Below are 24,537 nucleotides of genomic sequence, written 5' to 3' on the forward strand. Positions count from 1 at the left end.
GGTGAGCAAAAGCCGGATGATAATAGCTCCACTGCTAAAGAGTCCACAGTAGAGTTTGGAGAACTTAACAAAACTGAAGGCTCTTGGAGTAATTTTAGTGAAGTATTTTTGGTATCCTCCATAACAGGCAATGGCTTAAATGATGTTCATGTAAGTTAAACATGATTAGGAATTATTATCTTATCTTTTTAAATAACTCTTCCTTCCTTTAGGATTTCCTAATAGATGCGGCCAAAATCAAACCCTGGCAATATTCAAGTGATACCTTTACCGATGAAACTCCAGAAGATATCATAGTTGAAAGTGTTAGGGCTCGCCTATTGGACTATTTGCCTCAAGAGATACCCTACAATTTAAAAACCTCTATGGAATATTACAGTGTCGACAACAGTTAAGCTTATTTCAAAAGAAAGAAATATTTTAAACTAATAAATTCTTATGTAAATATTTTTAGACACCATTTATGCTTCAGTTGAGGTGATATGCCCTAGTAAACGCATTGAACGTCTTATTTGTGGTGAATCGAATGGTAGATTAAGACAAATTACTGAACGTGTTACTTCAGATTTGGTTGAAACATTTGGCAAACCCATATCATTTACAATTGCCACCAGACCCAAACAAACGATTGAAGAGTTAAAGGAAAATTAAAATGGGGAAAAGTTTTTGAATTATATTAAGATTAATTTTATTGTTGTTTATTTAAAAATTAAAACCTTTGAATAAGAAAAGTTTTGTTAAAAAAAGTAAAATGTTTTTTGAATTCTGTGAAAATAAATAAGAAGTATAATTACATATTTGCGTATGTTTTACTTAACTAGACTAGTCTACTGTCTAGCCTATATACTAATTTATTGTGTAGTCTACTGTCTTGACCATAGAATTGTCTATCGCTATTACATTGTCAAATCTATGGATATAGTATATTTTCCATTAATTAGATTTAGATTAGTCTGTTTTCTAGTCTACAGAATAGTATATATTCTAAGGAGAAACCTAGTTTATGAAGTAGTCTGTTGTCTTTAGTCTAGTTTATGGACAGTCCTCTGTCTAGTCTTTAGGCTATCTGTTTTCCATTAATTAGATTTAGATTAGTCTGTTCTAGTCTATAGAATAGTATATATTCTAAGGAGAAATCTAGTTTATGAAGTAGTCTGTTGTCTTTAGTCTAGTTTATGGACAGTCCTCTGTCTAGTCTTTAGGCTATTCTGTTTTCTAGTCTACAGACTACTCTATTGTCTTGTCAATAGATAATCATATTTTCTAACCCATGGACTAGTCATTTGACTAACTAAATGGCTTATTTATAGTTTCATATTGATATAAATTTGCAAAAAAAGGACAATTTTTAATGCTGTTTTGTAAAATTTAAATATTCCACTTACCATCCCTCATTTTCACAGATTTACTCAGGGCGTATGGGGGGAAATTCTTACTTTTACTCTCTATCTTACTTTTCTGTCTCCTCTCTAACATTCTTGTCCTTTATTCTTCATTAAAGGGAAACACAATGGACCCTTTGGGTCTCCGAGTGGATGTATATCTTGGGTATACAACCCTTTTAAACTAAACTATACTCAGAGCGTACTAAATACAAGGTGAAGTGGGTAAAGCAGCTCATTATTTTTCTCGTTTAAGTTGTAACTATCTATCTATCTATCTATCTATCTATCTATCTATCTATCTATCTATCTATCTATCTATCTATCTATCTATCTATCTATCTATCTATCTATCTATCTATCTATCTATCTATCTATCTATCTATTATCTATCTATCTATCTATCTATCTATCTATCTATCTATCTATCTATCTATCTATCTATCTATCTATCTATCTATCTATCTATCTATCTATCTATCTATCTATCTATCTATCTATCTATCTATCTATCTATCTATCTATCTATCTATCTATCTATCTATCTATCTATCTATCTATCTATCTATCTATCTATCTATCTATCTATCTATCTATCTATCTATCTATCTATCTATCTATCTATCTATCTATCTATCTATCTATCTATCTATCTATCTATCTATCTATCTATCTATCTATCTATCTATCTATCTATCTATCTATCTATCTATCTATCTATCTATCTATCTATCTATCTATCTATCTATCTATCTATCTATCTATCTATCTATCTATCTATCTATCTATCTATCTATCTATCTATCTATCTATCTATCTATCTATCTATCTATCTATCTATCTATCTATCTATCTATCTATCTATCTATCTATCTATCTATCTATCTATCTATCTATCTATCTATCTATCTATCTATCTATCTATCTATCTATCTATCTATCTATCTATCTATCTATCTATCTATCTATCTATCTATCTATATATCTATCTATCTATCTATCTATCTATCTATCTATCTATCTATCTATCTATCTATCTATCTATCTATCTATCTATCTATCTATCTATCTATCTATCTATCTATCTATCTATCTATCTATCTATCTATCTATCTACCTATCTATCTATCTATCTATCTATCTATCTATCTATCTATCTATCTATCTATCTATCTATCTATCTATCTATCTATCTATCTATCTATCTATCTATCTATCTATCTATCTATCTATCTATCTATTTATCTATCTATCTATCTATCTATCTATCTATCTATCTATCTATTATCTATCTATCTATCTATCTATCTATCTATCTATCTATTATCTATCTATCTATCTATCTATCTATCTATCTATCTATCTATCTATCTATCTATCTATCTATCTATCTATCTATCTATCTATCTATCTATCTATCTATCTATCTATCTATCTATCTATCTATCTATCTATCTATCTATCTATCTATCTATCTATCTATCTATCTATCTATCTATCTATCTATCTATCTATCTATCTATCTATCTATCTATCTATCTGTCTATCTATCTATCCAACTATTTCATCATATACAAAGCATCATTTAGTTAACACAACTAATATTTATTAACAAATAAAATATTTACAATATCATTTATTTTTTTTACAATAACTTTAAATGGCCCACTAATTTGTCAATCCTCTCTACGGTATCAGGTCCTATACCCAAAACAGTAGCTGTGCCGGCAGCCAATTGTGTGCGGCCAGCATCCTGCACTAACGCTGATACAACCCCACACTCCGCAGCTTTCTGTTGTAACTGAATCAGATCATCGTAACCGCCATCTACTTTTAAAACAATTTTTGGTTGTCCCTTCACCAACCAGGAATCCAAAAGTTGTTGAGCCTGCTTATCATTACTAGACTGAGCTTCCTGAACACATAGCACAGCAGCATGAGCACATTGGGCAGCAGTTTTACCTTTAGACATTTTTAAATCGGCACGGACTATTAGCGCTAGCTTAGTGGGAGGACAGGGTAAAGATTTGACCATTTTCAAAGCAGATTGTAATAATTTCGTCATCTTGTGTTTGGGTTTTAAGTAAATTATAATTGCTGTTTTGTCTTAATTTGTTAGTTTACTTAATATGGGCGTATTTTTTGCTCTGGGCATCAACATACTTTTGCATACAGTCCTTGAATTCTTTCACCTTATCCTGACAACTGCGCCAATCACCGGTTTCCGCAATACACTCTTGTACTTTGTAATGTAATTCAATGCAGCCAGTTTTCTTTAGCATTACCTCAACTGGATCCTGATCAGAGTCTGACATTATTTGGTGAAGTTTTTAATTGATAATTTTTGAATAAAATGTTTAGCAAAATGTATTTGATGAAAACGTATGTAACTACATAACAATCAACAACAGGAACACAAGATGATAAATTATCTTCTTTAACAACATGCATTATAACAGTTTGAAACATATGGTGGGTCTAGACAGTGCTAAGTTGACAATGATGATGGACAATAATGGTGAATAATAATTTTAAAGATGTGTGGTGAATAACTAAAATAATTAAAAACATATTAGGGAATTCATTGCTACAAAGTGAATCAAGGTGAATTTTTCATATAAACAGTGAGTTTTTTATATAAACAATGTGAAAAATGTTCGTATTACATGGAGTTTGACAGCCTTTCGATACATTCCCACTATCAAATGACTTCAACTTATTTGAATACCCTTCGAAACAGCTTTTTTCAGTGAGGTATTCCATGTATTTCCTTTCGCACAAAACCTGTTTAAAACCTAAGTTGACGTAGGTTTATCTTAATTAGGCTCAAATCATAAGAAAACACCAAAATTTACTTCAAATTTAATCATTTATATGCATTTATATATTCAATAAAACATAGGTTATGTATTTTTTGTTAATTTAGCAATAATTAGAAAATTGCAAAATATTTCATAAATGATTATTATGTATAAATCAAAAAACATGTTAAAGATAATGTGAAAAAAAATTATAAAAATACAATATAAGGCCATTTCGAAGATAATACATTGTTTTTAACAAATTTGGAAGGAAACTAAATAAACAAAATTGTTAAACATAAGTGTGTATGATGTAAATGAAAGTTTCTTTCATCAGTTTTCCGATATAATTTCTTTTACGAAAATTACCATTTAACCTGTACCGTATCACTTTCTTGTAACGAATAAAAATCCAAAGTTTTGGATAAATTATCTAAAGGTACTATTAAATCGGGATATTTATGATCAATATAACTCAATTGTGGTGAATAATTGGTGGAATCCATTTGAAAATGTTTTACAATAAGACCAAGTAAAGTTTGTACTGTAATCATACGGGGACATTTCTTTTCCCACACTTCGCCTGTTTGAGTATTTAATATGCGTATTTTAATTAATTTTGAGATTTTCTTATTGTTGGGTATAAACTCGGCCGGCGAACCATATTCTGTAAAGATTTAAAACAATTATATTTAAACACATATGTAGATCAAAATTACTCTACTCACTTCTTATAATTGTAGCATATGAGCGATGCTTTTTATAAAACTCCTTTAGGGTTTCTGGAGATTTTGAAGCTTGCAACCATTCTACTGCATATTTCTTCCATATATCATACTCCGCTCCACGCCTTTCTTCGGCCGTTAAATGTATTTTATTTAAAACTTCTAAATTTGAGATCGATGCAACTGCTTTAGCAAACATTTCATCAAAGTCCGATTTTAAATCGGGTGTTTTGTACAACATTTTTAAACGTGGCAATTTATCCAATTCATTGAACGCCTCGGTTTCATTCCATATTGGATTATAAAGTAGATTTAATTGTTCCAAGGCATTGAACATATCCAATTTAACGTTTGCATCGCAATCGGGTAATTTGATTTCTTCAATGCCATTTTCCATGAGATACAGTGATACTAATGTCTTGATATTGCCCAATTTACAAACTTGATCAAAATCCATTAACTTGGTGCGATGTAAATCTAGTTCTCTGTAATTGTATGCAGAAAGTTACTCCATGTAGTTTGGTATACTTTAAGGAAAAGGTAAAAAACACTTACTTTAAATTCCTGAAAATCTCTTTGGTATTTACAACGCTTAGTTCACTTATGGGATTCTCCTGTAAACCCAACGATTCTATGAAAGGCCACAAACGAGCCGTTTGCATTACATGAGCCCAATCAGTAAAACCACAATTGCGTAAATTTATATATTTCAGGTTATTGAAAGCTTGAGATAATTCGGACACTTGGGAGTCGTTGGGCAATACCAAACGGTTGCCGCTATAGGAAAAATAATGTTTTATAACAACATTTTACGCTCTGTCGACATGGAAAAACAAACCTTAAATTCAAATCTCTCAAAGTGGGTACTTGCTGACATATATCCGCTATTATTTCCCAATTCCAAACTAAGGTATGAGTCAAATTCAGGGTGGTTAAGGAAGTAAACTCCTTCAAATAGCCCGCCGAATTAATGGGACAATTGTCTACACTGATTTCGCTCAATTGTTCAAATTTACTTTGTTTACGTGCCAACTTATCCATGCCCACAATTTCAAACAAAGGCGCCTGTATAGAAGCCTGAGTTTCACGTATCAACTGTTTATCCAAAGCATTGTCAGTATAGCCCAAGTAACGTTCACGTGCTGCCTCTTCTAGTGATTCGCAGGGACCAACTTTTCCGGGACGTATAAAACTGCCAGCAGTCGGATGCATACTATAGAAATAATGTTTACCATCGACGGTACCATTATGTTTGCCCCTCTTAGGATCATCCCATTCAATGCCCAGCCAGTTGCCTTGATAACCCGCAACCTACAAAACTCTAATTAGTATTTTCTTATTTTTTGGGCTTAAACCCATATTTATGTTTACCTCTCCCACATAGCGTACGGTACCATAGTTTTCGCCAATCTTTATGCGTGTTCCCAACGGGTAACGCAAGCAGGTGTCATCCAATATACCAACCATTTCGTCTAGCAGCCGCCCTACCCTTGCTTGAGTGTTAAGACTCTGTGTTGGTGTTGTGTTTTTGTTGTTTATTTTTACTACTTTTTCGCACTGTTTAATTCTTTGTTTTGGTTTTACTACGTTTTCTAGATGATTCACTTGCTATTTTTAAGAAAAATTTAATTTGATTAATTTGGCAAATAACAATTGTTTGTTAAATTGTAAGGAAAATTGATTTTCCTGTTTTTTTTTTCTATCTGTTTTTATTTATGTGTATCTTTTATATATTTTCTTATTATTGCAGTAATATTTTGTTCACTTTTCGTGTGTTGTTTTTCTTCTTTTTGAACTCTCTTTGCCTCACGTCATTTAATTGGAGAACAAAGCTGGTCAAGTCGTGTGCTAACGGCGTTTACATTTTTGTTTACACTTTTTGCAATATGCATAATTTTATAGCACACGCATGTATTTGACATTTTAACAAATTCTACTCTTTCGTTCGCTTTAATCTACATATGTATGTAGATTTTTAATAAAGTCCAATTTTTTTTATTTTAGAGAGCAAAAAATGCATTCCTTCTTTTCTAAAGTATTGGCAACATTGATGTTAGGATGTAAACAAAGAAACAGTATTATAGCACCTCAAGGTGATATAAAATAAGGTGCAGTAGATTATAGAATTTGAATGCTAATATGTCGAATTATGTATATAAACATTTTAGCCATAAAGCGCCTTGGCGACACTTCAAATTGTTTGACACAAATGGTAAGTTTTTTGATTGTGTTAGTAAAAAAAATCACACCGCATATATACATGTGAGATTTTTCACTAACACTATCAAAAAACTTACCGTTTGAGTCAAACAAATTTGATGTGTGGCGCTGTCGCTTAACACTTTTCTGTCAAAAAATATAAATGTAATACATTTGATTCTGCTTTCACCTCACTAAATACACCTTACAAATGAACATAAATATGTAAATATTTATGTCGGCAAAAAAAAGGAACAAATAGTTTTGTGTAAAAAAGTTTTTCCCCGATTTAACCAGTAATTAAAGTACACGTAGTTCCTCCATTTGCCCTGTACAATTGATATTAATATCATTTCAGTTTCACTAGAAACTTCAAGGAGAATTGTTGTTTATTTTCGTGTTAAATTGTGAATATATTTTAAAATGGATGAAGAAGGAGAACAAAAGCAATGTGTAAGTTAACAATTTGTTTTGTTGCCCTTTTACAGATAATTTACGTGGAATTATTTTGTAGCTTCAAGCAAGACCATATCAATTAGAATTGCTGGATTATGTGAGCAAAAGAAATGGTATTATTTATTTGCCAACTGGAGCTGGGAAAACTTTTATTGCGGTTTTGGCATTGAAACGCTTTTCGCCCCAACTAAAGGAGTGAGTATTGTTATTAAGAAATTAAGTTTTTTTGTATATATCCAGAGGAATAGATTTTGTTTTACTTAAAATGTGCATCATTGTGAAATTGCATTGGGGTGTGGTTTGCATGTCAAGAGATGGCTCCTGCAACTTTTATCAGTTTGTTATTTTTTTACAACGAATCATCAGCCTGTGGATCAAAGTCCTAACCTCACTTAAACTTTCTTAAAATAATCTTTTACATGTTTGCTTTATTATGTAGGTATTTGTGTTTCATGCAATTAATTTGGAATTCCCCTATTTTATAGTAAATACTTATAATGTATTTCGTATATGTAAGAGAATGTAATTTATTGGGGAGTTTGTTACATGATGGTGAATTGTTGTTAGTAATAACCAAATATGAGTGTCAGATTAGACATATTACACAATCAAGTTGTGTTGTTTACCAGGGCAATGTAATGTAAGGAAAATAAGAAGGCAGGTCAGATCCAGACAATACCAAGAAAACGGTGTAAAAATAGGAAAAAGATATTTTAACTTCAGTATACGTATTTCTTCACTTTATACTTTTAAAGGCCCAATTGATTTTGGTTACAATTGATCCATGATTTCGCATAGTTCCCATATTAAGATCTACTCTAAAATAATGAAGGAGCAGGAAGTTTTATCTATATTTCCGCTGTTATAGGTCTTCAAGTGGATGTAATGCATTTAAACTAATATCACTTACATACATACATATGTATGTATGTATGTTAAAAAATATTTATTTATCTTCAAAATTTAAAAACTTTTTTCCACTCTGTTCTACAGAACTGTACAAAATGGAGGTAAACGAGCAATTTTTATGTGTAATACGGTAGAGTTGGCACGCCAACAACATAAGGTATTACAAAAGACTACCAATTTAGAGATTGGCCTCTACATAGGCGAACGAGACGTTGACAATTGGACACGCCGACAATGGGAAACGGAAATTCAAAAGAATCAAGTGAGATCATTTACATTTGTAAAAAAATTCCATAAAAACAAAAGTTCTATATTTGTAGGTTCTAGTAGGGACAGCACAAATATTTCTCGATATAGTCAATCAAAATCTTATAAAAATAACCGACTTAAGCATAGTTATTATCGATGAATGCCACCATGCAACAGGTAATCATCCAATGCATGAATTCCTTAGTGCTTTTCAGTATTGTGATCAAAGTAAATTACCACGTGTTATCGGTTTAACCGGTGTCCTTATAAAGGGCAATAAATTGGGACAAGTTATACAAGATCTAAATAAACTGGAGGCCACATTTCGGGGTAATATTGTAACGATACAAGATTTGGAACAAATGAAAAATGTTATGGTGTAAGTATTATTTGAAGTTTTTTACATTATTTTATAATTATAATTATTCGGATAAAAATTATAAGTGTTAATGCTATGTTGATTTGGTTAACAATTTCTAACAATGACACTAGTTTTAGGTTTGAGATTTAAAAAACTAAAACTGTTCAAAGCTAAATGTCTAGGTTTGCGTTATCTTTTAAAAATTATTTTGATTCGTTATAGGAGAATTATAATTTATATTCGAAATAGTTATAAATGTATGTACCTCAACTTAAGCTCTAGCATATAGCCAATGGTATAATAATTTTTCAGTTACTCAACAAAACCGATTGAAGAAATGGTAATATTTCCAATTCACAGTCACAGCTTTCGTGCAGTGGATAAGATTAAACAAATCATTGCAAACTGTGATAATGTCATAAAAAATTTCGATATTGGCAATGTGCCACAAAAAATGTCCAAAAGTCTTGCACAATTACGCGCACCAAATAAAAAAAGTGCTATTACAAATTTACTGAATGATTTTGTATATCAAATGGATGATTTAGGTTTATACGCAGCATCTATAGCCATCATGTCACCGATAATTGAGTTTGAAGTTAAAAAACGTCAAGCTGAAACTCTAGCCCTGCGAAATTTATATCGTTTTGTTATTCAATGCTGTGAACGTGTACGTCATATTATTGTTAATGAGCTGAAAAGTCTGTTGAACGACGACGAAACCGACTGGAATACGCTTGAAATAATCGAAAATTTTTCTACTCCCAAATTAAAATCATTATTCAGATATATAAAGGAGAAGTTTGCGGGAAAACAAGCTGATGATATTGCCTGTTTGCTCTTTGTAGAACGGCGTTATACCGCTAAATGTGTGTATTATGTTATAAAAAACTACATATCGCATATTCCACAACTTAAAAATGTTATACGTCCACAATTTATGGTTGGACGACAAAGTATACTTTACAGCATTGAAAGTATATTGGATACAAAATGGAACAAGACGGCCATAGATGAATTTCGCTGTAAACAATGTAATATTATTATCTGTTCGAATGTTCTGGAAGAGGGCATTGATGTACAAGCCTGCAATTATGTATTCGCTTTCGATCCTCTTAAAACCTTTAATTCGTACATACAAACTAAGGGTCGTGCCCGTTCCACTAATTCATATTATTCGGTTTTTATTAATGAATCAGAAAAGATGCAGACGTTACAGAAAATCAGTACGTATCGTCAAACACACGAACTAATTAAACATTTTTTAAGTACTCGAACTTTGGATCGTGATGATCCGAACGAAGAGGAAATCGCCAAACAGTTTGTTGAGCTTATACCGCCATTTATAATACCGAGTGGTGCACGTTTGATTGCATCATCAGCTTTGGCGCTTTTACATCGCTATTGTCAGACTTTACCATGGGATAGTTTTGGTTCTTCACAGCCTTGGTATAATAAGTTGCCACCAAATAACGAAGGTAAAATAGCGGTAACTGTGTGTTTACCACTCCAGTCTACCGTTAGAGAAGTAATTGTGGTGAGTATTTGGTAAAAATAGATAAGAAGTTGCAACTTTTCAATTTTACTTTAATATTTGCTTGAATTTTTAATGGAATAGTAGTACAAAACAGTTTGTTTCTTATTATTTTTTATTTACACTTTTAGAGTGATTATTTCGCCACAACTAAAGAAGCGAAAATATCTGCTGCTTTTAAGGCATGTGTAAAACTTTACGAACATGGTGAACTAAATCATTTACTCTTACCCATTACAAAAACTGAGTGCATTGCCCAAGTATCAGATAATCTTTTTGAGCATTGGAAGAAATACAATGATGATAGTAAGTATTTTTTTTTTTTTTGTACATTGTTTTTATCCTTCACCCTCGTGAGAATGGTATATATGAACGGGTATCAAGAAATTCGTTATCGTCAATAACTTATCAACAAAATCGGTTCATAAATAACAGAGATAGGTGCAAAACCCAATGATTTAAATTTTTGTTGAAAACACTTTTCTGATGACCCCACATATCTTCCGAATCCAAATCTCCAATACCTTTTTCAGACTATAGACTAGACTATAGACTAGACTATAGACTAGACTATAGACTAGACTATAGACTAGACTATAGACTAGACTAGACTATAGACTAGACTATAGACTAGACTATAGACTAGACTATAGACTAGACTATATATTAGACTATAATCTAGACTAGACTAAAGACTATAATCTAGACTAGACTAAAGACTATAATCTAGACTAGACTATAGACTAGACTATAATCTAGACTAGACTATAGACTAGACTATAATCTAGACTAGAATATAATCTAGACTAGAATATATACTAGACTAGACTATAGACTATAATCTAGATTAGACTATACATTATAATCTAGACTAGACTATAGACTAGACTAGACTGTAGACTAGACTATAGACTAGACTATAGACTAGACTATAGACTAGACTATAGACTAGACTATAGACTAGACTATAGACTAGACTATAGACTAGACTATAGACTAGACTATAGACTAGACTATAGACTAGACTATAGACTAGACTATAGACTAGACTATAGACTAGACTATAGACTAGACTATAGACTAGACTATAGACTAGACTATAGACTAGACTATAGACTAGACTATAGACTAGACTATAGACTAGACTATAGACTAGACTATAGACTACACTATAGACTAGACTATAGACTAGACAATAGACTAGACTAGACTAGACTAGACTATAGACTAGACTATAGACTAGACTATAGACTAGACTATAGACTAGACTATAGACTAGACTATAGACTACTAGACTAGACTATAGACTAGACTATAGACTATACTATTGACTAGACTATAGACTAGACTATAGACTAGACTATAGACTAGACTATAGACTAGAGTATAGACTAGACTATAGACTAGACTATAGACTAGACTATAGACTAGACTATAGACTAGACTATAGACTAGACTATAGACTAGACTATAGACTGGACTATAGACTAGACTATAATCTAGACTAGACTAAAGACTATAATCTAGACTAGACTATAGACTAGACTATTATCTAGACTAGACTATAGACTATAATCCAGATTAGACTATACACTATAATCTAGACTAGACTATAGACTAGACTATAGACTAGACTATAGACTAGACTATAGACTAGACTACAGACTAGACTACAGTCTAGACTACAGACTAGACTATAGACTAGACTATAGATTAGACTAGAATATAAACTAGATTATAGACTAGAATATAGACAAGACTATTCCCATAAATCTTAAGCGATGTCCGATAAATCAATTAAACGATGTCCGTCCGTCTGTCTGTGTGTTTATTGAAAACAACTTTCTGAAGACCCCATTTACCTAAAACTAAGTTTTTTAGAATTTAGGACTGATTAATTCTTTAGAATCATAGCAATATTCTAAAGAACGTGACCCACAAGGAACTAAAGTGCTACAGTTATCATCCGTTCTAGAACTAGTACTTACATACAATATATACCTATTTATGTTTTATTACTTAGTTACTCAACTTAAACAAACAGCCGGAAAACAACTGAAACGTACCTATGAGCGACAATGTCCCGATGAACTAAAATCTTCCTTACCACGTCTAGGACAGAAAGCCTACGCTTATGCCATAGAATTTGCAACAGATTTCGAAACTAATACCTATAATGAACACATAGTCAACTACTTGGGCACGAAATCTACCTACGCCCTACTACTTAATAAGAAACTACCAAAATTGGCTAAAATGCCATTATTCATGTCTCAGGGTAAATTACATGTTAAAATCTCTGAACAGCCCATCGAATGTGTTATACAGACTCAGGAACAACTTAAACAATTACAACAATTTCATACAATGCTATTTCGAGATCTTTTACGTTTATGGAAAGAATTTCTTGTTTTTGATCGTAGAGATGAAGAAAATTCTTATCTCATTATACCACTAGATGAAATATCTTCCATTGACTGGCAGTTAATAAAGAAATTTCAACATTTGAATCCATGTCGCAAGTATACTCCAGCTGAACGACAGAATGCACAATACCGGCCACAAGACTACCTAAATAAGGTGGTAACCAAATGGTATACCGATCTTCAGTATGAAAATTTTGTTGTTACCAAAGTACGTGATGACTTAACGCCATTGAGTCAGTTCGATAACAATCAATACGGAACCTATGCCGATTTCTATTCCGCACGCTACGGTATGAACATTACGAACAAGAAACAATTTTTACTGGAAGTCAAGAGTTTAACACATCGTCGTAACTTCTTTAATAATGCCAGCAATAAGAGTAGTGAAAAGCGAAAGGATCTGAATAAAATCATTTTGATACCAGAACTTTGTCACAACTACAAATATCCAGCTGATTTATGGTTGAAAGCATTGTTCTTACCCACAATTCTACATCGAGTCTATTATATGTTGCATGCTGAAACGTTACGCAAACGCATTAATAAATACTTGAATTTGGATAAATACTTTAATAATTACTCGCCGAAACCTTTAATAATAGATGAGTCTTTGAAAAGAGTACTAGACGATGATGGAAATCTTGTTAAAGAAAAAGAGGTAAGTATTTTTTTATCTTTTATCTATTTGAACTTCAGAGACTTACAATTGAAAAATGAACTGTATAAACACTTACAATTGAAGTTTAAATTAACCTTCAATTAAAGTTAATATCAAACAGCATAAAGACACACTTCTGAAACTAAAGTTGATCAACGATTAACAACATTTAAAGCTAAAATAGAACTGTATAAAGAAAAGTTATTAAAGCTAATGTTAGACAATAGAAATCCTTCGATTAAACAGTATAAAAAACTTAAGATTGCAGTTCAATTTCACTTACGATAAAAGCTAATGTTGGACTTGCTAAAGTTATATACTATCATAGTCAAAGTTGAACTGTAAGAAGACTTAAATTGAAGTTAATATTGAATTATATAAAATCTTACGTCTGAAGGTAAAATTTACGAACGAAAAATGCTGAGTCGGACCTTATACTATATACTTTACAATCAAATCTAAATTTGGACTATATAAAGATACATATTTTAATTTAACATTAACCGTGTAAAGAAATGCGATTGCAGCCAAAGACAACCTTTCTTTCCCTTTCCACTTTTAGCATCCTAAGAAAGTACTACTTTCTTTGCCAACTAAAAAACAATCAACAGCAGACTATAAAGTCTGTCCTCTAGATACTGATGACACAGCATGGAAAACTTATTTGGAACCCGTAGATTTGTCACGAAAACTCGACATGGCATATCCGATTGAAATCGATTACTATTATAAATTTATTATGAGCTTAATACCAGAAGTAGAAAATTTAAGATTAAATGAAGAAATGGAATATTCAAGATCACAATTTGATATGCCAATCATGACTCCAAAAGTGAGTATGGCAGAAGAAGCATTAAATAAGAATCTAAAGCAACTTGCCATTAAAGATTCCGGCAAGGTAGAAAAAATCGAAATAGAAATGTTGAAAAGAAATTTTGAACCAGATCATAGTTTAAAGTCAGCCGAGCAGTATGAATTCTTAGCGGCTATAACAGCAGCACGTGTAAACGATGTCTTTGATATGGAACGTTATGAACTACTAGGTGATGCTTTCTTAAAATTCTCAACCTCTTTGTATTTGGCCAATAAGTATACTAATTGGCATGAAGGTTTCTTAACAATCATTAAGGGTCGCATGGTATCGAATCGTAATCTGCTGTATTGCATGAAAGACTTAAATATTTGTGAAATGATTTGCTCTACTCTATTTAATCCCAATGGTAACTGGGTTCCGCCTTTAGCTAGTTTACCGTCTAATCTTTTAGAATTGTTAAAGAAAAATTTACCAGCTGCTTCTATCTTAAGCCCCAGCGATTTTTACAGTCTACAATTAACCGAAGAGGAAATCTTGTCAGGAAAGTGTTCTGCTGATAAGTTGGAACGTTTTGCTCAGGCCTGCATTAAAAACCAAGAACTGGTGGCAGGCAATGTGGAAATAGATCCCGATAACGATATGAATACTTTTATTAACAAGGATGTTATAAGAGACAAAATTATTGCCGATACCTTGGAAGCTCTGCTAGGTGTATGTGTTAAGAATTATGGTATACATCGTAGCTTTCGTATGCTGGAATTTTTTGGTATTTGCAAAGGTGAAAATCAAAGTTCTTTGGCAAATCTATTAGATTTAAAATTGAGTGGCAGTCAATTACGGGCAAATATATCGCAAAAAGAAATTGACGGCTTCCTGGGTGAATACAAACATTTGGAGAGAAATCTTGGCTATACATTCCGTGATCGTGCCTATTTGCTGCAGGCTTTAACACATCCCTCTTATCCCACAAATCGTTTAACCGGTTGCTATCAAGAACTAGAATTTATTGGTGATGCCATACTCGATATGTTGATAACATGTTACATTTTCGAACGCTTCCAGAATATGAATCCCGGTAAAATGACTGATTTGCGTATGGCTTTAGTTAACAATATAACTTTAGGCTGCATATGTGTACGCCATAGGTTTCATTTATTTTTACTTTACGAAAATTCAGCCTTATTCGAAGCCATCAAAAGTTTTGCCGACTTTCAGGAAAGTCAAAATTATCGTGTCACCGATCAAGTACGCATTTTAATGGAAGAACATAATGATTCTATTAATCCTTTCAATGATATTTTAAACGATTCCAATAACGAGGAGGGCAATAGTGAGGATGATGATGTTGATGATTATGTTGATGATGAGGACATGGAAAAAGCTGAGCACAGGGACTGGCCACGTGAAAACAAAGCCTATAATATGGCAAAAAATGTTGATGTTCCCAAGGCTTTGGGAGATATTGTTGAAGCTCTAATAGCGGCTGTTTATTTGGATTGTCGTAATTTAGATACTACCTGGCAAGTTATCTACAATCTAATGAAGTTTGAAATTGAGGAGTTCTCACGCAATGTACCCATAGATCCGGTGCGTCAATTGGAAGAAAATAAACAAGCCAAGCCGAAATACAAACCGCCTATTATAGACAATAATGATGTGATGGTCGAATGTGTCTTCAATTGTTTGGATAAATTATTTACAACTCATGGTTTTGGTTGTAATGCGAAACAAGCTAAGAAAGCCGCAGCCAAACAAGCCTTACAAATACTAGCTAAACATTCTAATTAGTTTAATTTTAAAGATTTTTTTTAATGGTTAATCTAAAAGCGTGTACCAAGCTTCCATATGCAAAAGGGTTATTACTTATGTTTGAGAAACCTGATGTCAGTTCGAGTAGATTTCCAACATTTTCTCTAATTTTAAGCACAATTGGTCTTTTGGTTTGAATTTCCTTAATTCTTTATTACTTATAATTGAGAAACAGCACTTCAGTTGGAGAAGATTTTTGGGGTTAAATTTCCTTCAACTTTAAACAATTATGAGCCTTTTTTAACTTTGGGCACAGTGACAAGTTGGTCAATTGGTTTGAATAACTTTTACCTCGCCAAATAGTAGAAAGTTTCTAGTAGAAACAAAGGCAGTTATCTTCGTTTTTTGTTAAAAAAAAATAAAAAAAACGAGTATATTTTCTTATCACTATTTTGTGATTGACTCCGTACGGAGGTCATGGGTTCAATTCCCACCAGAGACTCTGGAAAATGAACGCTCAACAGAACTAACTAACTAACTATTTTGTATGTAAAATTGATAATAATATAAAGTTTTATATTTATATAATAAAACGAATGATTTGATTGGTATTAAGCAGAAGTTAAGGATGGAAAAATTTGTTAATAATATATTGTAAGGATCGGCTAGGACACTAACATTATGATCAGCATTTGCTTATACTAAAAGTAATAACTCTCATGCATATAATTTTAATTGTATTTTTTTATTTAATCAACTTTATTAAGTATATTTTTGCGATTGCAAATAAAACATTATTATTCACATATGCTACAGTTTTGTAACCCTATAAAGTATATACAATCTGTCTAAATCCACTTGTTGAATCATTCATTCTATCAGACAAAATATCAAGAATATTGCTATTTGATGAATTAGCTAAATCGGTCCATAAATATTGCAGATATGATCAAAATTTCGATATAAAAAAACAAAAAATATGTATAACAAAAGAAAGAAATTTCGAATAACTTCCATTCGATATACAATATGTCCGGGAATATGAATATGTATGTGTACGAGATACACACAATCCTAAAATATGTTTATTACGAGATTTTACTCATATCTTAACTAAACATTAAAAAAAAATATAGAAATAAATTTAAATTTAAAATTAATATTGTTATTAAAAAATATACTTTTGGTGAAGGGTTTTTGAACTAGATAAAATATGGCACAGCCTTATATATTATTCTTACTTGTTAGCATTAATTAAATTGTGTAAAACGCAAATACTTTTTTAATATATAATATAAATTTATGCCAAACAGTGTCATTATTTAAAATTACAATTTTAAAGGGTTTGTATTTTAAAATCATCATATGTATATATAAATACGCAAAGCCAAAACGATTGGAAACATTTTCCGGCTCTATTACTTGACCGATTTTCTTGATTCTTTTTTTGATGAATGCAGATTCTCGAGCCTCACTGCAGAATCTATATATGATCAAAATTGGTTCAGTATTTTCGGAAATATAAGCGTTTAAAGTTTCTACCAATACACAATCACACAAACATGTGCTTGAATTAAAAAATAGAAAAGAAAATAATTAAGCAAAACAACAACACTGTTTTTTTCATAAAGAGAGGAGAGTGTAAAAACATGTTACTTCTCTGTTGATGGTTTATTTTTGTATTTTGCAATGATATTTTTTGTTGTTGTTTTTAATAAGATTTTTGTAAACTAATATGTATACAGACGGGCTTGGGCAAAGCAAAAATATGATTTTGTTTTTTTTTTTTTTTTTTTTAAAGTGTAAAGTGATAAATTTTGAATGTAATAATGATATATTATTATATTAATGATGTAAGATACAAGAGGATGATGATGTTTGACCTGGGAAAACATTGGTGGGACAACAATTCTACATACATGTATGTAAATGTTAGTTTTTATTGATTTTAAAGATTTTAATGATGAACAAAAACAAAGCCTGTTAAAATATATGTAAGTAGGGTAGTTTAGTTGGTCATGTCGGCATATGATACACCGTAATAAATGAATCGGTATATCACTAATACGTAGGTTTAGCACAGTGAGGATTTGATGATATTCTGCTTTTTCGGGTTATTATAGTACATAGAATATCTACTATTAAATTCGATTAGAATACATTTAAATTTAAGCCAAATAAGTAGTAAGTCAGCTGAAAGAAATCTTTATTGAGTGTTATAAGGGAGAGTTTATACAACATAAACCTGAAGGATGGACTTTTTATACTAAAGACAGTAAAATTTATTTATTTCTTATAGAGATAATATATACTATATATACCCCTGTTCGAAAATCCCATTCTGATCTGAAATGGAGTTATTTTGGTAAAGATATTTATTAAAACTTAAAAAAAAAACAATAATTTATATTTTTTTTTTATATAATTCCACTTTTGATCGGAATAAAATCCTTTTACAGAATAAAATTTTTTTAGATCATAATTTGCAATGTACTTTTGAAGGACTACTTCAAGTCTACCTTCTGCGGAAATACATAGTTACAAAAGATGAGAACACAGAAGATATGTTGAATTTTGGTTATTAAAATCTATGTCCAGTTTTGAAAAAATGGTAATAGATTTGGATTCTGTGCGCTCTTGAGAATATTCAATTGTTACAGCCCTATTGCAAATATTTTTAGGGGTTTGTACTTTTCTGATTCCTCTTAACAACAGTAAAGTAAAGAATTACAATTTCACTTCCAAATAACTATAAAAAATATATTATAAAACTAATTCTTGAGAATGACTTCAGGAGTAATGAATTTGGAATCAGATAAAAGAGACATTCCGCCTATAAATAATCTGTGTTAAAATCATCTCTTCCGTAGGTCTTTTCTTTTTTTGTTGGGATATAAAGATATAGGTTGAATATTATTACAAGTTACAAAGAAATAGTGCTGGGCAGGTTCGACATTGTTTACGACAAGGGGCATGAATGATTGCTGGAGGAATTGGCAGATTGTTAAACATAGGGAAATATCATATTGTAAGGAATGAATACATATATCATATTGTAAGTTTTGCATAGATTTTATGAACATTTATGTAGAGGATAATAAATCGAATATTTTTGAAAAAGATGTTGCATAAATAATTTTAGAACTTAGATTTTAAACTTCTTTCAGAATTTAAACAAATTTATCACATTTTCTAAAAGAATACGTTGATCAAAGCAAGTTTACACTTTGATAATAGCAATAGGAATAATTTTTTTCAGACATTTGAACCATAAAAGTAAGGATTTATTTTGCAGCATAAGTATGCAATCTTTCCTTCAATGGTTCCGGTCGAATTTCGGCCGCGGGGCGAACTCTAGTAGCAATAAATTGTCAGTAATGCTTTTTCTGACAACGTTGCAAAAGAAACATTGTAAGTTCACATGATTGTTGGATATTTTCTGCACATTGACTGACAACGTTGTAAGATCAGAAAACCGTGTATTCGTAGATCGTCCAATGTCATTCCATAAGAAGATAGTTCAAAAGAAAATAAGAAAGGATCAACGAGTACAAAATATAAAAGATGTCAAACCTAGAATATATCGATTCGAATTCGATAAATAGTGTAAAATAAAAAAACACACTTTATTGGCTTGGGTGCAACATTAATTGTTTATTATTCTTCTTCTTAATAATTGTATGTAAATATTTCAGTTTCTACAGACTACAACGAGATTTTTTTTTATTATAGTTTATTGGTCTTATTATATACAAAGAGAAATGCCTAGAGTAAAAATAATAATAAACGATACATTTTCTTCACTCCTTAAAAAAAACCAACCAATTAAACAACTTTGCACAAATTGAAGATACAAAATAAAATCAAAAAGAAAATAGGTTTAAAAACAAATAAGTAAAACAATATAATGGCGAATTTTTTTTAAGGGAGGGAGGCAAGTTTTAATTGCATAAAACATGGAATGAGTGTTAAAAAGAAATAAACCCAAACTATAAACTATAGGTAATAAATTTTCTTGCTTACATACAAATTGAGAAATTTCGACATTTTAGGTATTAAAAGTGCTTATATTACTACTTAGATGAGATTTTCAAGATTTTGTTTGTAATGTTTAAAATTATTAAAAAAAAAAAACACTATAAATACACACAGATAAAATATAAGGATATGCCGGAGTAAAAATAAAATAAGAGAAAAATAAAACACTAAACATAGTGTTGTTTTAAAAGAAAACTTAAACGCGACAGCCACAATCCGGCTTATTAATACTTCGTTGTCGTGTTTGTTGTAGATTTCTTAAAGCGGCCCCACCATATTGTATACCACTGCCTATACGCTCCGGATCTAGTTCACCCGTTTCTATTTTAGCCAAAATAGTTTTGGAACATTTTAAAAATGCCTCTTCAACATTTTCACCAGTTTTTGCACTTGTTTCCAGGAATATTAATTCTAGCAAGTATAGCAAAGTTTAAAGCTTGTTGCTGTTCATAAGTAAATATAAACTTACCATTTTCTTGGGCGAATGTAGATGCCTCCAAAAATGTAACATCTCTGGCTTCTTCTAAATCTTTTTTATTCCCAACTAAGAGTATAACTATGTTAGGACTTGCCAATGTTCTGGCATCATTAAGCCAATTTGTTAAAGCATTAAATGAGTCACGTGATGTTGTGTCATAGACCAATAAAGCTCCAGCTGCCCCACGATAATATGAGCGTGTTACCGAACGAAAACGTTCCTGACCAGCAGTATCCCATATTTGCAATTTTACCGATTTACCACCAACATTAACAATACGTGATCCAAATTCAACGCCTATGGTATGAGAGCTGTCATCTTTAACTATAAAAAAGCATTATTATATGTTATATTTAAAAAAAAATCAAATTAAAAACAAAATGATCAGAAAATTGCTTCTTCGACATTTTCTGAAACTTTCGGAGATCCCTACTTCCCAAGTACACATTATAAATCAATATTCCAATTACATAATATTTTTAATTTCTATAAAATTTCAATATTACTGAATGAAACTACACTCACCTCACACATATCCAGCCCTGCTTACTAAAAACATTTAGGCCAAATTTTATTTTGAATATATTAAATTTAACACCCACTCATTAGCATATTAAATCTATCTAAACACAATATTAGGTAATTTAAGACAAAATATTTAACTTAAATCAACATTTTAGAAATTCCCCCAAATAAAATTTACACAATTTTCATTATTGCAATACCACTCTTCTGACCTTAGACGATTTACAACAAAATCATTGAATTTTTTTACAACAAATACTATTATGGGGAAATAGGAGTTATTACTGTTGTTGTATGCAGCAACAACAACAAAGAAACAAAAAAAAACAAAACACGCAATTATTTGCAGCAGCAGAAAATTTGTAGAAAAACTTTTTTTTATGTATAAAAAATTCTTTTACTTACATTTATTTTCAATAAAATGATGCAATAAACAACTTTTACCACTGCCAGCACTACCAATTATTAAAAACTTAAATAAATAATCTGAAAATCATAGAAAAAATTAATAAAATACACTCCTGGCTGCGAACTAGTTTACGATTTGTAACAAAGAGTTTTTTTGTGGGTTAATTGATTACCGTATGTTTCAGACATTGTTATTTAGTCTGTTTTCTTTGCGTTTCAATTAATAGTTTATTATTTGTTGCTTGAGTTGTTATTATAACAATTATTTTGTATATTTAAATTAAAATAACATTAAAATGCAATTTCGATATTTTACTTATTTAATAGTTGTCACTAAACTATGACTAAAGTTATTGTTGTTTTCGTTTTTTTTTCTTCACACTACCGTGTGCTGTCATTTGTTGCAGTGTTGATAGTTTAGAGATTTTTTTTTTGAATTGTAGCGATTTTGAGAAACCAGTTTATAGCAAGTTTTTTTGTAGGGGTATCATATTTTAGAAAAGTATTTGGGGATTTATAGAGCATTTTAATTGATATGCTTTTTTAGAAACTGAAATATATTTTCTATGCAAAATATTGTTCTTACAAAACTAGGAACAAATCTGAAAACACAACTTTCATGTACCATAATTCTAAAACACAAATTTTTACAATCTTAAACTTAGAATTAAAGGATAATTTTGAATGTAGCTCAAGAATGAATACACCTTTTTTGTGCAAAAAATTAAAGTTACATTTGATATGTAATCTGATCTATGGTACCCTGGTCTGGTTGAAGGAATAAGTACTTCATAACACCAATCCATTTCGTATAAGCTACAAGGACTGATGTTGTTGTAACAGTTTGAGTGTGGTCGATAGTTCTTTACTGGCTAAAAAACTATGTTGATACAGTTGCCGTTCAGTCGGCCAACTTTGGCCGTGTAATAATCGGGTCGCTCCGGAGCGAAGATACTTGGGTAAGTTTTAAAAAAGACTAGCTTATTCTGCTGGCACCATTAGCTTCCACCTTCACACCTGTCTGGACATAATGCTTGACATACAAACTTTTGAAAATGCTTATGCATATTATAACGAAAAATCTTTTTTTAAGTTAAATCTTATACATTTATTGTGATTAACTAAAATTTAACTTAATAATAAGAAGTCTAATAAAAATGAACATTATCTATTCAGATTTTTCGAATTTAGAACCATAGAAGGGTACGTATTGCAATACCAACTTCCAGTCGGTGAAGTACAAGAGGGTCAAACCGGCAGCACCACCAAATCCAGCGGCAGAAGAACACTGTAAATAAAAGCAACAACACAAATTAGTTCCAGCAATACTCCGAATGATAATATGTACTTAAAACGTAAATGAAGATGGTGTTAGCAAAATATTGATTATGCAATGTGTTGTGTGAACAATAATTCACTGGGTAAAACATAAACTTTTTAACATTTCTTAATACATTAAGGAATCCTAATTCATACTTACAAGGAGGTGGCAATTTCAGCGTGTTTCTTTCCAAAGGGGAGTTTCATTTTGTTAAGTTATTTTTTGGTAATTATTCCTTAACAAAAAACCACTACGACAAAAAGTCTGATCCAAAATTTTTTTAATGAATGCCAAAAAAATTGACAACTGGTACGAATACAGTAATAACAATTAAGCAATTTTTTTGTAAGAAATTTAGTACTAAAAATTCTAGCGATTTTTTTAAATAATGAAATCTGATCTTAACTATTTTTAGTTAAAAAGTGTTTTAGTGTATTTAGACACCTTTATTAAACAATTTTAAACAATTGCTGATGAAAATAATAAAATTTAAGCAACATTTTTACACCTAAATTAAATAAAAAGTTGTCAACAATTCTTATATATGACGACTAAAATAACATCTCTGTTTTAACTTTTGGTTGAAGTGCCAGATTGCTTAGTTTTCAAATACTATTCACAATAGTTAATAGATTTTGTTGAACAACACTGTTTAATTAATCATTTTTTTTTTTGTTATCAGACAGCAACAACAACAAGCTACCTGCTACTAACTAGTCAATTTTTATTAAATTTTATTACAATTATAGTTTTCTAATTAGACATTTAAATAATTACAAAATGGCCTATTTACTTCTTTCAATTTATTTGAATTATTTATTGCTTTTAGTGTAATGCCATTGGTATTTGTTTTTCTGTGGTGCTTAATTGTCGGTGATTTTAAGGTACATTTTTTTATATACTATAAGTACTTTTTTTCGACAGTAGTACTTTCTGTCTTGTGTATTTTCATTTGTTAATGTTTGGTTTTATTCCAGAATTTCCGGGGCAGCTAAAGCTTATACTGTATTCACCGCCAAGGATCCCATTAATTGCTATCAAGATTATGTTGAACCACAAAAAACTAAATGATTCTATTGCATGTTTATTGAATTATTTTTTTTTAAAGTATTAATAAATTTAAATTATTTTTTTTAGAAATTGTGTTGTTATTAAAAGATGTCATTTATTATTATGGTGTCATTTTCAAAAGTAATTCAGAAAAGCTCAATTGTAAATAAGATTTTTCATTTTAGATTTAGAAAAGAACAGTTGAAAATGGGATTTTTCGTTTGAAATTGAGAAAAGAACAATTGAAAATGAGAATTTTCAATTATAATTCAGAAAATATCAATTGAAATTGAGATATTCCATTTGAAATTCAGAAAAAAACAGTAGAAAATTAGATTTTTTATTTGAAATTAGGAAAATTACAATTGAAAATGAGATGTTTCATTTCAAATTCAGAAAATTCCATTGAAAATGAGATTTCCATTTGAAATTCAGAAAATTTCAATTGAAAATG

General features: G+C 30.7%; 6 protein-coding genes and 1 pseudogene across 6 annotated transcripts in view; 3 read left to right on the top strand and 4 right to left on the bottom strand.

The window, feature by feature from the left end:
* LOC119613291 (GTPase Era, mitochondrial) overlaps positions 1–795 on the top strand; it is a 1,614-nt gene extending 819 nt beyond the window's left edge. The window contains exons 2-4 of the mRNA XM_037969295.1: positions 1–150; positions 213–390; positions 455–795. The exon at positions 1–150 is cut by the window's left edge and continues 411 nt beyond it. Of these exons, the coding sequence (XP_037825223.1) occupies positions 1–150; positions 213–390; positions 455–651 (525 nt within the window). The 3' untranslated portion in view covers positions 652–795. The remainder of the gene's footprint in view (positions 151–212; positions 391–454) is intronic.
* A 2,171-nt stretch (positions 796–2,966) lies between these two features.
* On the bottom strand, positions 2,967–3,790 carry LOC119613292 (peptidyl-tRNA hydrolase 2, mitochondrial). Its single transcript, XM_037969296.1, has one exon. The coding sequence runs from the start codon at positions 3,445–3,447 to the stop codon at positions 3,028–3,030; it is 420 nt and encodes a 139-aa protein (XP_037825224.1). The 5' UTR covers positions 3,448–3,790; the 3' UTR covers positions 2,967–3,027.
* Positions 3,364–3,831, bottom strand: LOC119613293 (cytochrome c oxidase assembly factor 4 homolog, mitochondrial). Its single transcript, XM_037969297.1, has one exon. The coding sequence runs from the start codon at positions 3,695–3,697 to the stop codon at positions 3,503–3,505; it is 195 nt and encodes a 64-aa protein (XP_037825225.1). The 5' UTR covers positions 3,698–3,831; the 3' UTR covers positions 3,364–3,502.
* Positions 3,832–4,238: 407 nt separating this feature from the next.
* On the bottom strand, positions 4,239–6,732 carry LOC119613288 (tubulin-specific chaperone E). The gene is made up of 5 exons (XM_037969288.1): positions 6,280–6,732; positions 5,747–6,219; positions 5,464–5,685; positions 4,912–5,393; positions 4,239–4,850 (listed from the first exon to the last, which is right to left on the bottom strand). Exons 1-5 carry the CDS (start codon positions 6,373–6,375, stop codon positions 4,549–4,551), a joined length of 1,575 nt encoding a protein of 524 aa, XP_037825216.1. The 5' UTR covers positions 6,376–6,732; the 3' UTR covers positions 4,239–4,548.
* Positions 6,733–7,323: 591 nt separating this feature from the next.
* On the top strand, positions 7,324–16,937 carry LOC119613294 (endoribonuclease dcr-1-like). Its single transcript, XM_037969298.1, has 8 exons — positions 7,324–7,560; positions 7,622–7,758; positions 8,557–8,734; positions 8,793–9,100; positions 9,395–10,619; positions 10,748–10,922; positions 12,640–13,700; positions 14,263–16,937. Exons 1-8 carry the CDS (start codon positions 7,531–7,533, stop codon positions 16,300–16,302), a joined length of 5,154 nt encoding a protein of 1,717 aa, XP_037825226.1. The 5' UTR covers positions 7,324–7,530; the 3' UTR covers positions 16,303–16,937.
* A 3,490-nt stretch (positions 16,938–20,427) lies between these two features.
* LOC119613290 (ras-related protein Rab-4B-like) lies at positions 20,428–22,097 on the bottom strand. Its single transcript, XM_037969294.1, has 4 exons — positions 21,886–22,097; positions 21,710–21,790; positions 20,771–21,103; positions 20,428–20,712 (listed from the first exon to the last, which is right to left on the bottom strand). The coding sequence occupies exons 1-4, from the start codon at positions 21,899–21,901 to the stop codon at positions 20,498–20,500; spliced, it is 645 nt and encodes a 214-aa protein (XP_037825222.1). The 5' UTR covers positions 21,902–22,097; the 3' UTR covers positions 20,428–20,497.
* Positions 22,098–23,806: 1,709 nt separating this feature from the next.
* LOC119613287 lies at positions 23,807–24,168 on the top strand (annotated as a pseudogene).
* The last annotated feature ends 369 nt before the right edge of the window (positions 24,169–24,537 follow it).

This window comes from Lucilia sericata, unplaced genomic scaffold, assembly GCF_015586225.1.
Source record: "Lucilia sericata isolate MDLA Ls3-8-SP2 unplaced genomic scaffold, ASM1558622v1 Contig002048F_arrow, whole genome shotgun sequence".
In the NCBI taxonomy this organism is placed as follows: domain Eukaryota; kingdom Metazoa; phylum Arthropoda; class Insecta; order Diptera; family Calliphoridae; genus Lucilia; species Lucilia sericata.